The sequence below is a fragment of the Sus scrofa genome, chromosome 2 (genome assembly GCF_054392235.1).
Source record: "Sus scrofa isolate SSC_HxYL_T2T_F1_AM1 chromosome 2, Sscrofa_HxYL_maternal_Yorkshire_Landrace_v2.0, whole genome shotgun sequence".
Taxonomy (NCBI): domain Eukaryota; kingdom Metazoa; phylum Chordata; class Mammalia; order Artiodactyla; family Suidae; genus Sus; species Sus scrofa.
The window spans coordinates 112,620,843-112,634,897 of NC_139384.1; the positions used below are offsets into that span (position 1 = coordinate 112,620,843).

A 14,055-nucleotide genomic window follows, 5' to 3' on the forward strand; every position below is an offset into this window, starting at 1 on the left:
GTGAGAATGAAATGAGGTCACACTATAAAGAGCTTGGCACACAGTAGGCTTTCACTCTATTCTTGCCTGTAAGTCACTGGTGGGTAGAGACTACTATCTCATAAGCACAAAAAGCCCCTCTGCTCAAGCAAATAGTACAGTACCAAGAATCTCTACAATGCCAGATCTAACTGGGGCTTTCTTAGACACTACTTGCCCTGAACAAAAGCTTACTGCCGCTTACATATTTCCCAGTGTTCAAAGGTATTTACCACTGTCACTTATTGGGTCTAGGGAATTAGTAAATAATTTAGTTTGAACCTAGTTCTTTGACAGAAAAACCATCCAACCACATATATAGCACTTGTTTTGAGGCACTGTAGGGCTGACATCAGGCAATTTTGAAATATATTTATTTCTACCTTCCTGAAGCTGCTTATGACAATACAGATTTGCCCTCTTAGCAGTGCTTTTTCTCCCTTCATCTCCTTCTTTTCACACAAAGAAACTTCTTTTCCACCTGGCTTTTCTCTTGTGCCCAGAGACACTGATGTCTCAAACATAAGAGAAATTAACCTTGTCAGGAATACACAGTCTAAAATCCCCCCACGTAACTCAGTCTGCCAAGATAGAACCCACATTGTCTTTTTCCACACCTCCTGACTTCTCTCCAGGCTAATTTTCAAACCTTTAAAGCCAGCAAACAGTCTTTACATAAAAACTATTTGTACACCTATTTTCCCTTTCCTGATTAACCTGAACATAACAATTAAGATCAGAACTTTTAAATCAGAATATGGTGGTTTTTCAAAATAACTCCTGATCATCTGATGCTAAAATATGCAGAATGTTTTCTCCCTAGACATTAAGCAATGACCATATTTTGTATGATCCAAGGAAAGGAAGTGGTATTAAAAAGGCAGAGTCATAGAAACTCAAGTTATTTAAGCCACTAGAGTCAGATAATTGAACAATGTGCATATGCTACATAATGGGTGGTTCTTTCTGAATGAAGTCTATAACCTATTTGGCATGTAGCAGGCACATGTATCCATTCAACCATTCATAGAAGCTGCCTTGCATTAAAATATGCTCAAAGTACAGGTCTACTTTCCTTCTCAGGGTCTTAATACCTAGAACTGATTACCCCCCTTTCTACAGCAGGGTCTCTTTGAAAAGGTGTTCTACCCTAAGATCTGTAAGCATGGGTCGGCTGGGGAGTGGCACAGTAGAGATGGGCAGGGGAGGGCCACAGGCTGGGCACTGAAAGCCAGAGTTGCTTCTTTGCAGGTGCTGCTCCCAGCAGTTTCAGTATTTTGCCTTACTCACTTCGGACTTAGAAAATTTTGAGTGTCTTGGAACAATAGAACACTCCCATTAGAAATCTGGCTCAAGGCCCTGATTTTTCACATATGCACATTACAAACTGAAGCCCAAGAGACCAGACTTATCTAGTCACATTTCCATTCAATATTGAAATTCAGGTCATTATATACTACTTAGGTTTTGTGAGTATAATTTCGTGCAGTTTCTTTTAAAGAAAATTAGAGTGAAGTACTTAATCATGCTGGTGATTCTGTGCTGTAAAGAGAAGACTGAGTGAGAACAGTTCATATACTATTACAGAAATGAACAATCACATATTTCTGAGTACTTTCACCATTTATATTTTTACAATAGTCATTTTTAATAACTCATCATCTTTATCTGATGACCCCTTCTTTAGCAAAAATTTAGATGACGATCCTCAATTTCAGTGATCTGGTGAAATTTAAATCCAAAGGCATATGTATCCATTTTAACAGTTTACACAATGAGCAATGTACTAATTTTCTACTGCTGCCATAACAAACTACCGTAAACTTAGTGGGTCAAAACCAACAAATTTATTTTTATTTTTTTTTTAGGGATGCACCCATGGCATATGGAGGCTCCCTGGCTAGGCGCCGAATCAAAGCTGCAGCTACTGGCCTATGCCACAGCTGCAGCAACACAGGATCCTTAACCCACTGAGCAAGGCCAGAGATTGAACCTGCATCCTCATAGATGCTATTCAGATTCATTTCCCCTGAGCCATGAGGGGAACTCTCAACAAATTTATTGTCTTACAGTTCTGTAAGCCAGAGGTCCAATATAGGTCTTACCAGGATACAAAGTACCAGCAGGGCTACATCCCTTTTTGGGACCTCCAGAGGAGAACGTGTCCTTGCTTTTTCCAGTTTCTAGAGGCTGCCCTCATTAACCTGGGTGGTGACCCCCTTCCTCCATCTTCATAGCCAGTGATGTCAAATCTCTCTAACCTTTTCCCACCGTCACTTCTCTCTCTCTGGCAGGCTCTTGCAATTAAACTGGGTTCACTCAGATAATCCAGGATAATCTCCACATCTCAAGGTCCAAAACCTCAATCACATCTGCATGGTCCATTTTGCCACATAGTCACAAATTTCAGGGGATGGGGCATGGACACCTTGGAGGACCATTATTCTGCCCACTACAAGCAGAAGTAACAAGCTAAGCATTTTTTCATAACCCATCTTCTTTATAGAAAAATTAATATAACTTAAACATTTTTATAAGAGGCACTACATACAGGGGAAGTATGTGGTAAGGCATTAAGCCCAAATGAACTTTTTCACTGATTCAAACTCATGCAAGTTCATGACATGTAAATTATTTTAACAGCCCAGTGATGTCAATATGTAGTAATTTTTTTTTCCAAAGGATACTCCAAAAAATATTTTTTTCAATGGACACTCCAATTGTAATTATCCCTCTCCTGGCATCATTTCCCTCCCCTAAAATACATAGGTATTTCAATTCTAAGTTCAAAATACAGAAGAAAAAAATTCAAACATCTCATAGCACTGTTCATTAAAAAGATATTCTGAAATTTCAAAACATTTTTTCATCTAAAGATAATTAAGCATTTATAAAAGTATAGTTGTCTAAGGTATTTATTTAGGTACATCAGAATTTAAAATATATACTGCTACTCAAAAAGTCCTTATGGGTCGAAAAAAGGAAAAACCCATTATTAGCAGCACAGGGACAGTTAGACACTGTGAATGGTCTTTAGCTGCAATAGTGCCTAAATGACTGTATTTTCTAAACCAAAAATGATGCATATACTCCAAATAAGGGAATTTTCTGACTTTGTACTTACATCTGATACACAAATGTATCTTTCTAAAGTAAAAAAAAAAAAAAAAAATTAAAAAAGGCAAAACAAAACAAAAAAATATCTCCAGCAAATTGAAGTTCAGTTTAACCAGCAGCTGAGTGCTATGCCTTATAACAAGCAGTGTGAGAGCCAGAGAAGTATTCCATCCACTAAAACAAACATGGGAAAAAGGAAGACCTGTCCAGAGACAGGGGTCAACTTTGTCAAAACAAAGTCTACACATTTTTTTTCATGCACAAAAATGGAAATGAATCTGCAAGACACACTCATACATACATAAAATATGCTTCATTTTTTGTTCCTATAAAATTTTCCCAAAACAGACAACCAATTTTCTGTGGAGCAACCAAAACTGTATCTTTTATATACATATATTACTTGTCATTAAATATTTAGCTAACCAATTTTTCAAACTATTGTAAATAACCACATCTTTTAATTCCCCTAATGTACAACCTGAGTCTGTCTGTCCAGTCCTATTATATGTAGACTCCCAAATTAAAGGAAATCTGTGGACTCATTTTATAAAGTGAAAAAAGAACATATGTACCATTTTAAAATAAGTTGTTTTTTTTGGGGGGGTTGCTTTTTAGGGCCACTCGGGCAGCATATGGAAGTTCCCAGTCTAGGGGGTCTAATCAGGCCTACATCACAGCCACAGCGACGCCAGATCCGAGCTGCATCTGTGAGCTACACCACAGCTCACAGCAATGCCGGATCCTTAACCCACTGAGTGAGGCCAGGGATAAAACCTGCATCCTCATGGATACCAGTTGGATTCATTTCTGCTGCGCCACAAGGGGAACTCCCATGAAAGTGATCTTATGAAGCCAGTGACAGCCCAGAAAGTGGAGGAGAACAAGAACTGATTCCTAATGTAAGCAGAGGGATGTAGCCCATTCCTAGGTACAGGCAGATGCACCTTCCTGAGGAAGCTGGAATGCATGGGCACCAGGGCTGCACAGGCAGCCTTTCCAGCACAGTTCTGCTAAGTCTATTCAATGCACTGCATTAGTCTGACAATTGTGAGGACAGGAAAAAATGGGCAGAGAATGGCAAGTGCTTGCTCTTAAAGAAGTAAGGGAAAGATCATCATTGGAGTAACCCAGTGGTTCACAAACATGAATGGCCTAACATTAGAATTTCTCAGGCACACCTTTAAGATGTGGAATCCTAGCCCCTCTCCTTAAAGTTTCTGATTGCATAGCCTTCAGTGATGACAGAATTCAGCAACACTTGAGGATTCACCACATAACGGTTCATGAGATTAACCTCTGAAGCAAAATTTAATTATAGAATATTATCAATTTATATTATCTCACAAAGTAGTAATGTGAAGGTGCTGGTTTAGAAAAACTAAATACATAAATTATACCACCCATTTTCATACAGTAAATAATATATATAAATGTCTGAAAAAAATTTAAAACCACAAATTCAAAGTAAGCAACATAGAGTTTCTTCAAAAATATAAAGGCCTTTTTGAAAAAGTAAAGTAAAATAGGCAAATATGCTTTCATGTTTTAAAATCTGAAATTCTGAAATTATATCTGATATTGATACTCTAAAGAAAACGAGACACAGAGTTCACTGGTGGCTGCATGGGTTAAGGATTTGGCATTGTCAACTGCTGTGGTTCTGGTACAGCTGTGATGTGGGTTCAATCCCTGGCCTGGGAACTTTCACATGTCACCAAAAAAAAAAAAGAAAGAAAAAAGAAAGAAAGAAAACAAGACACGATTTCTTTTTTTTTTATTTTAAGAAAGTTCAGATTTTCATCATAATTGAAGGAATTGCATGATCAGTTAAATAGTGTTAGCATTATTTTCCTAAAGTATCCATTAATTTTTAAAATTCAGCCTTACACCTGTGTTTGAATTAATATAAACATATCCGTTAGCAGTTTAAGACTCATCCAATATTTACATTACGTTTCTTCAACAGAATCCAAGATGAACCACTAGTAAAACAGGTTATATGACTATTTGGATTTTAGATGAGTTAGTCTGCTGAACTCTAGAATTCAGAGAAGAAATTAAATCTTTGAATTTGTTATTTAACAAATAAAATTCTGCATTGTTTTAATCTGCTTTTGCAGATTAATTAGAAAATGGCTATTGAGGCTTTATTGTAAGGAATTACCAAAAAAAAGAAGTCCTATTGTACACCGTGCAAGATATAGAGATAATAATGATTTACAAATAACTAATGAACAGCCAAGGGAATCATGGTTTTTTTCCTTTCATTACGGACTTTCTCAAAAGCAAAGATTTTATCAAATTAAAGTTACATTACAAGTTTATGGAAGATTACATCCCTAGCTTAAGACTGTAAACATTTTTAGATTTTAAAAAAGGAATGGACGATTATAACTGGAGTTTTTTAAAATACTGCTTTGGGGAACAGTCTTGATTCTTTGTTTCATTTTTTCCTAATAGCTTTTTCTTTGCTTGCTTACTATAAAATAAAGCACTGTCATTGTGAGGATAGTTTCTGATTCAGTTCCAATGCTCTTGTATCTCCATGAGTTTGGGCATTGTTTACCAGCACCTGTGGGAAATCGTGTACAGGAATGTTAGTATTTTCCTCAAGAACGATACCTATATTTAGATTCACAGAAGCCAAGTAAGCCAAAAGGCAGCAAGCAATATCAAACTACACAAGAAAAAGTGACTATGCACAATCCTTTAGGTCTTTTTTGCTGAAATAAACTGTTCAACCATAGCCAATATCAGAGACAAGCACGATTTACTCAAATGCTTAATGATATAAATGTCAACATTATGATTGTTACCACTGTCAGCACTGCATAAAATTAAAGGTTTTGTTTTATTTGCCTCCACTGCCATGGTCCTAAGAAATACTACAACCAGTTCCAAGAGCATTTATCTGTCTTTTCTTAAGCTACATAGCACATGAGGAGAATGCATTTCCTACAGGTTAAATTAGTGGTTCTCAACCTCAGGTATTATTTGGCAATGTCTAGAAGACATTTTCTGTTGTTATAAGCTGGATGTGGGGAGGAGGGCACTGCTACTGGCAGCTAGGGACACTGTTACACGGCCCAAAATGCACAGGGCAGCAACTCTCAGCCCTCATTCAACAAAGGTCCAAGATGAAATATTTTATTTTATTTTATTTATTTATTTATTTTTTGTCTTTTTGCTATTTCTTGGGCTGCTCCCGCGGCATATGGAGGTTCCCAGGCTAGGGGTCCAATCGGAGCTGTAGCTCCAGCCTACGCCAGAGCCACAGCAACGCGGGATCCAAGCCGCATCTGCAACCTACACCACAGCTCACGGCAACGCCGGATCGTTAACCCACTGAGCAAGGGCAGGGATCAAACCCTCAACCTCATGGTTCCTAGTCGGATTCGTTAACCACTGCGCCACGATGGGAACTCCTGAAATATTTTAAATAAGATCAATGTCTTACATCAATGAGCTCGTAGTCATTTTTGGCATGTAGGTGTCTCAGGAGGTACCAACGTGCAGTTGATACAATAGATTTGGGATACCCAGGCTGATACACCACTCTCTCTAGAAGTCGCCGTGTCTCTCTGGGAAAAAAGGTATTTATGTTTAGTCCAAAGCACGTAACTTAATACATTTCATCTACTACTTTTATACACACATTATTTCTCACTCTTAATAAATTCTTTTGCAGGTCAGGTGCTGATTACTCCATGAATTTTTTTTATCCATATAATGAAAAAGGTAATAATAATGGTTAACATTTACTAGGTATTTACTGTATGTTAGGTACTATGCTAAGTGTTTAATATATATGGTCACATTTAATATTCACAACTTTATAAGGTAGGTTGCTGCTATTATTCTCATTGCGCAGATAAGTTAATTAAGCCTTTTTCCCAAAAAAAAGGGTAAAGTGACTCCTATTTCATGAGCACTTCTGACTGCTCTACCTCTAATCCTTTTTGAAAATAGGCAGAAAATAAATAATACAAAGATAATACAGAGCGGAACAAGTAGAAATATTTAACATCTATACTAGAAGATAAGTGTTAATATTAGGCTTTTAGTACATGTTTTCAAGAATGTGTACAAAATGTAAATTCAGGGGATGACAGGCTGATTTCCAGTTGTGTTCTAATTTTTCCTTTCCAAATTTACTAACACCCATGATTCCAAAGATTAACGTATGGGTAGAACAATACACACTGTGGTAACTTCAGAAGAGCTGAACAGGAAGATTTTATAAGTAGCAACTGGTTTGAAGCAAATGTTAAAGAACTTGTCCTGAAGATGCTTTTACATAGTAAAGCACATTGTTTTTTCTTAGGCAGTTTTGGTTTTTTTTTTTTTTTTTTTTTTTTGTCTTTTTAGGGCCTCACCAAGGCATGTGGAGATTCCCAAGCTAGGGGTCGAATTAGAACTGTATCTGCTGGCCACAGCCACAGCCACGGCAATGCAGGATCCGTGCCACGTCTGTGACCTATACCACAGCTCAGGGCAATGCTGGATCCTTGACCCATTAAGCAAGGCCAGGGATCAAACCTGTGTCCTCATGGATGCTAGTCAGATTCGTTTCCACTGAGCCACGATGGGAACTCTAGGCATATGTTTATTTGGGCTGGTTTTGGGGAGGTGATAAAAAATTATGGGAGGTGCTACCAAAGATTATAGGGGGTTGGGAGTTAAGGCTCTTTAGTCATGTATACTGAGCTACAGCAGAAACACTTCGTTAAGAAGTTCAAATTATAGCCTAAAACATTTCTCGGTGAAAATAGTCACATAAAAAAGGCCAAAAATAAATACAGATCAGTAAACAGTGCTGGAATTACTGATTAGCCATGGATCTTAACTTTCCCTTCACTCCTATTCCTGGTTCTGATGTAACCTTTGCCACATATTTGTATGTGTTAGGTTCTATATCTTCAATACCTATTCTGCTCAAGTAATGTATGCTCTTAAACCACTATTTTACTTAATATTTTGTATTATGTGTGATATCCCTTAAAGTTAAATCTTATTCTCAGAATTTAAAAATATTCTTGCCTGTTTTTTTTTATTCATATGACCATGAAGTTATTTTCTTCCAATTTATTTCTGATTTCATCCCCCTTTCCAATAAGAAAACTGCTAAAATTTCTATATTTTATCTAGATATAAAAATCACATTTATAATGTCTCTGCCTTTTCAATATTTATTACCTTTTATAGCTTATTGCTTTGTAAGAACAATGTCAATTTAGCCATGAACTTTGGTCTTTTGGATTTTGTTTGTTTCTAGAATCCACATTTACACTGTTAGCTCACCCTAAAACAGTAAAGTGAAGAAATTCCAAGGCTTTCTTCACTTGAAATGCTGTCATGCCAACTCTCTCATATCCTATATCTGTGTACCAAATGACTTTTATAAAACAACTATAAGACTTTATTTTCTTCCTTATTGGCTTACTAGAACCAGCCTTTTCAAAGGAGATACATATACAGGAATAACAACAAAATTTGTTAAACTAATTCTAAATCTTTGTTCCTATAAGGATTAAAAGTGAAGAAACATTTCCAAGAAACAAATGAACAAAGAGTCTTTATACCTTGCCCCCATTTTGCGATTGAATTGTAACAAAGCTTGTAAAAGGACAGCCAGTGGACAAAAGCAAAGTTTCAAGGCCTCAGCCGTAGCTTCCTGAACCAAGGATGGCCAGTGATCAGTGGAGATATTAGCCTATAAAAATAACAGATAAATACTAAATCATAAAACAGCTGACAAAGAAAACCTGAAATGAAATATATTAATAAAACCCCAATATAGGAAAAAGGTACATAGCAGATCAGAGATAAAGAAATTAAATCAAAGTCATCAATTCTGGAAATTTTAAGAATTTACTTTAGGGGGAAAATGTTAAGGTATCTACTACACATGACTTAGGTTGCAAACTTAGTTTCTTATAGTATGTAGTGACTCAGAAATAACATAGATGAGTATTTCCTAAGAAAGAGTAACTGAAAATAAAATGGTGACATCTACTGAATTATATAAGAAAAAAATGCATTTAAAATCTTTCATTAAAAACCTCAAATTGTAATCAAGATTTCATAATTACAGGTATCTAGAATGCACAATTTAAAAAAGTCAATATAATGACTGACTTTATTACATAGTCCATTTCAAACACTAAATTATTAAAAACAGAAAAGGTTGAGCAATAAACTTGGAGTGCAGTAGAGGCAATAGTAATCTGTATAATCAAAGAAGAGGAAGCCACAGAGATAACGAATTTGAAAACAGAGAAGAGAGGTGTGAGGCATCTTCCATAAAGATGGGAGCAATGGTACCTTGGGTACATCTGGCAAAGAACACAAGGCAAAACCCCTAATAAGAAAATTATTCCTGATATATTTTTAAAAAGCAATAATATAAAACTCTCACTGGTTGCTTTTATAATGCACTAAGTTCCAAGAATTCATGTAAAGTATTCTGTAAAGTTAGCCAATACTATTATATAATAGTAGCTATATGTAGCTAGTATATTAAACAATATGATTAGAATGCAGTTATTTTTGTCTCCCATTATGTCTTTAAAATTTACTACATGAGGGAGACTTTCCTTTGCCCCTGGCTGTAAATTACAATCGATCCCATGACTGACATCCAGTCACAGCCACAGTCTTAGTTAGAATGTTTTCTTCTTTTCAGTACTGCATTCAAAGGTAATATTTACACCCCATTCCTCTCTCCTCAGCTCCCAGCTAGGGTATGCTGACAGGCAGCAGCAGATGGCTTGTTTCTCTGCCCAACACTCCCACCGTTTCTTGCTAATTGTAGTTTCGAGCTTCAACTGAAATATCAGAAGTATGACTGGTGTTATTGTAATAAGATGATGTCTAGCTCTTTAGGCCTAATAGATATTTAAATATCTTTTTCTTAACCGTATTTTTCTGGTTTTATCAGAGACTCCCAACTTCATGGGTAGTCTCTTACGCAGGACCAGCCAGTTATGGGATCTGAGGGGCCCAGTGTAAAATATATATGTATTTTTTTAAGATTCTTCTTTTTTATTACTATGAAAGTATAGTTGATTTACCAATGTTTCAAGTTCTGTTGTACAACAAAATGACCCAGTCACACACATTTCCCTGTACCTGTACAGTAGGATCCCACTGCCCATCCATTCCAGATATAGGAGTTTGTACCCTCAACACTCCCAAGATGCCCATCCATCTCAATAAAACCTAAAACCCTGCAGGGCCCTTTGTTAAAAATGATCAAGATTTCAAGATGGTGACTGTGGAGCATTAAACCCAGGGTGGAGCCCTGTGCAGGTGTACAGAATAGGAGGCACACCCACGAAGCAGTCCTGCTCAGCTGCAGTTCCACTAACCTCAGTGAATGAACTCCATTCCACTTACTCTTCACATCCTCTGACAATCCGGAAACCTCTAGCTTCCTTCTGCTGAGTTCTATCACTCCTCCAGGTAGTTCTACAGGACAGGATCTAAGATAATCCCTATGCCAGGGCACTATCTCAGTTGGCATCACTCATTCCGGGCTCTCGCAAGCTCTAGGAGCATTGCCAACCCCACAATGGAGCAACACTCATTCCAAAGATGGATGGCATCTTGTACCCAAGCATACACTCCTACGCACCTTTGGGATTCACCCACTGCTGACCACTCTCCCAGAAACACTCAGTCACTTTCCAAAACATAAGCAGATCTCCTTCTGGGAGGTGGAAGGCCTCAGCTTCTGAGGCCTACGTCAGATACCTGTCTATGTGCTTCTAGACATGCACCTCCAGGTTCCTCAGAAATCACAGGTCAAAGTCTCCCTCTCTCTGGCAGCACTCCCTTCTCACCTGGTGGGCATCTATGTGTGAAAATGTGCCAGGGAGATGATGGGGGAGGAAACACCTTTCTCCAAAGAGGTTTCTTCAGAATCCTCCAACTATACTTTTCTAATCCTTTTACATCTTCCTTATAGGTTAGTCTTTTACCTGCTTCAGAAATCTGTATCTTGATCTGGTATCTTTCTTTGCAATCTGATATTTAGTCTCTTAGTGGAATCTTTCAGTATAATAGCCTATTCATATATCATCACACATATCACAGCCTCTCATAAAACAGCCCAATTTTAATATACCCGTCCTCTACACACTGCCAGCTATTTGCCAGAGAAATATGACATCTCCTTATAATAACTGCAGGGAATCAAATCTTAAGCAAAATAGACACGGATGGGGCTTTAAAGTTTACATAGGCATATTTGTAAATGTTATTTCATTTGATATTCCCAACAACCCTATAAGAAGGCAAAGTAGCTATTACTACCTCCACTATCACCAAAAAAAAAAAAAAAAAAAAAAGTTGGAGTGGGAGTTCTAGACCGCTTACTTAATTGATTAAAGTTTTCGCAGGTAGTAAATGGTAGAACCAGAACCAAGGATCCTAGAAAAAAACACTTTCTGTGGTAGTCATAGTGGGGAGAGAGGTGCAGGGATACATGGGTATTACTAAACTGTAAGCTAATTTCCTCATCTGTAAAGCAGGGTTCCTATGAATATTAAATAAGTTAATATGTGTAAAGCTCTATAATCGTTCCTAACATAAGCCAAATGTTCCATACGTCTGCTATTATTATTGCTATTATTGTTTTATTCCAGGTCAGATTTAACTTCCCAGCATGAAGAACAAACAAAAAACCATATCACTAAATAATATTTATTAACCAACAAATAATAAGTTAGACTAAAAGAGTATCTATTTCTCATATTTCATGAAGAGCATTTATAGGTGCTACATGTGGCTTCTATAGCCCATCAGTTATCAACGTCACAAAGACCTTTGTTAAACATAAATATGGGATGAACAAAACAAAATAGTGGTCAAGAATTACTGTTAATCACCATTTCTTTCCAGCCAAATTCCTTCAAATTTGACTACCATTACTATTTGTTCATTTATTCAAAAACCATTGGTGGAGGGGCTTCTTTGATAAGCAGAGTGGTAAAACAAGGACACAAAGATGAACAAAACAAGGCCCTGACCTACGGAGCCCTGAAATGTGCTCCATGGAAGTAGCATCAAAACTGAATAAATTTCCTAATTCTTATATTTCTCTGTCAAAATGTCTAGGTAAAGCAAGAACATAGCATTGGCAGTAGACTACCATGGCAAAAGCATCAGGTAATTCAGGCCTGTCTAGGACTATTTCTCCTTCCCCCTTCCCCTTCTTTTTAGGGCCACACCCATGGCATACAGAAATTCCCAGGCTAGGGATCAAATCTGAGCTGCAGCTGCCAGCCTACACGACAGCCACAGCAATGCACGATCCAAGCCACAGCTGGGACCTACACCACAGCTCATGGCAACGCTGGATCCTTAACCCTCAGCGAGGCTAGGGATCAAACCCGCATCCTCATGGATCCTACTGGGTTCGTTACCACTGAGCCACAACTCCTAGGGCAATTTCTTCTAATCATGTAAAACAAAAAAATGACATTTTGTCTTTTAATTATAGAAGTTACATGCATATGATGAAAATATTCAAACACTATCAAAGGACATAAAATGAAAAATTCTCCTCTACCATCCCTTAAAGACCCCAGTACTAATCTCAATAACTGCCATTAAGTTTCTTTTATATCTTCTTCTATCTTTCTATGTTCCTATTACCATGTACACATGCACACAGACACACAGACACAGACACAGACACACACACACACACACACACACACACACACACAGAGGACGTATTTAGAGAAATACATTCTTAAAAATATATACCATATATATACATATATTTGTATGTATGTATCCACACATCCAGTTAAACATTTATCTTGGAGGTTTTCCACACTAGCATATAAGACTTCTAGATTAATATACCTAACTTGGTATGAGAAAACATATCAAGTCAAAAATTACTAGATATCCCTCTTACAGAATGTCAAATTCTGTAAATGACTTTAGTGTTAATTACTGGCATCTTTGTCACAGATGAGTAGCTGGGTTAATTCTAACTTAAATTACCAAGAAAAGAAAATATATATTCTGCCATAATTCAACTTTTAAAATTGCAATCTTGGAGGTTCCCGTCGTGGCTCAGTGGAAACAAACCTGACTAGTATCCATGAGGTCGAGGGTTTGCTCCCTGGCCTTGCTCAGCAGGTTAAGGATCTGGTGCTGCCATGAGCTATGGTGTAGGTCGCAGACGTGGCTCAGATCTCGCATTGCTGTAACTACGGCGTAGGCCGGCTACAGCTCAAATTCGACCCCTAGCCTGGGAACCTTCATGTGCCGTGGGTGTGGCCCTAAAAAGACAAAAAAATTAAAAAGATAAAAATAAAAAAATAAAATTGAAATCTTTGTTTTTTTCCCCTAAACTCTGACAACATCCTGTGGAGTCTATGTTACGTTACTCTTATGTCCCTCAGAAGTCCAAATACAAAGTCTATGAGGAGACCACACTAGGTAATGAAACTATAGGAACTCAATGGAATATCACTATATAAAAAGCTTTTATTGTAAAGAAAAATGAAAGAATCAATTTTTCACATCATAATTATAACACGATCTTACCATGCAGACTTCTAATGCAAGCAGTGCTAGTCTCAACAGACTTGAGAGCTTCCCACTCCAGCTGCCCTGTTGGGATGCTACTTGTAGACTCTTTCTATAACACATCTCTGCAGCACCCATCATTCCTTGGGACTGATAGATGTGTGCCAGCCACTGAGGAACAGCAAGAGAAAGGAACCCAAAAGATTTTAGGTTAGTACACAGTCTACTTCCAACAAATTCAATAAACTTGCATGAAGTTAAATTTTTAATTATTATTGATAAACTTTGTCCCCAAAACAGAAATCACAGGTCATGCCTATTCCATTAGCAACAGCGTACTAGCCACAGCTAGTCTGAAAATCTTAA

General features: G+C 37.4%; 1 protein-coding gene across 9 annotated transcripts in view; it reads right to left on the reverse strand.

Moving 5' to 3' along the window:
• Positions 1–4,895: 4,895 nt before the first annotated feature.
• SKIC3 (SKI3 subunit of superkiller complex) overlaps positions 4,896–14,055 on the reverse strand; it is an 84,130-nt gene continuing 74,970 nt past the window's right edge. For all 9 annotated transcript variants that reach the window (XM_085014087.1, XM_021084547.2, XM_085014084.1 and 6 more), the window contains 4 exons: positions 13,708–13,860; positions 8,721–8,851; positions 6,596–6,719; positions 4,896–5,710 (listed from right to left, as the gene is read on the reverse strand). In XM_085014087.1, coding sequence (XP_084870213.1) covers positions 5,636–5,710; positions 6,596–6,719; positions 8,721–8,851; positions 13,708–13,860 — 483 coding nt within the window. In that variant the 3' untranslated portion in view covers positions 4,896–5,635. The remainder of the gene's footprint in view (positions 5,711–6,595; positions 6,720–8,720; positions 8,852–13,707; positions 13,861–14,055) is intronic.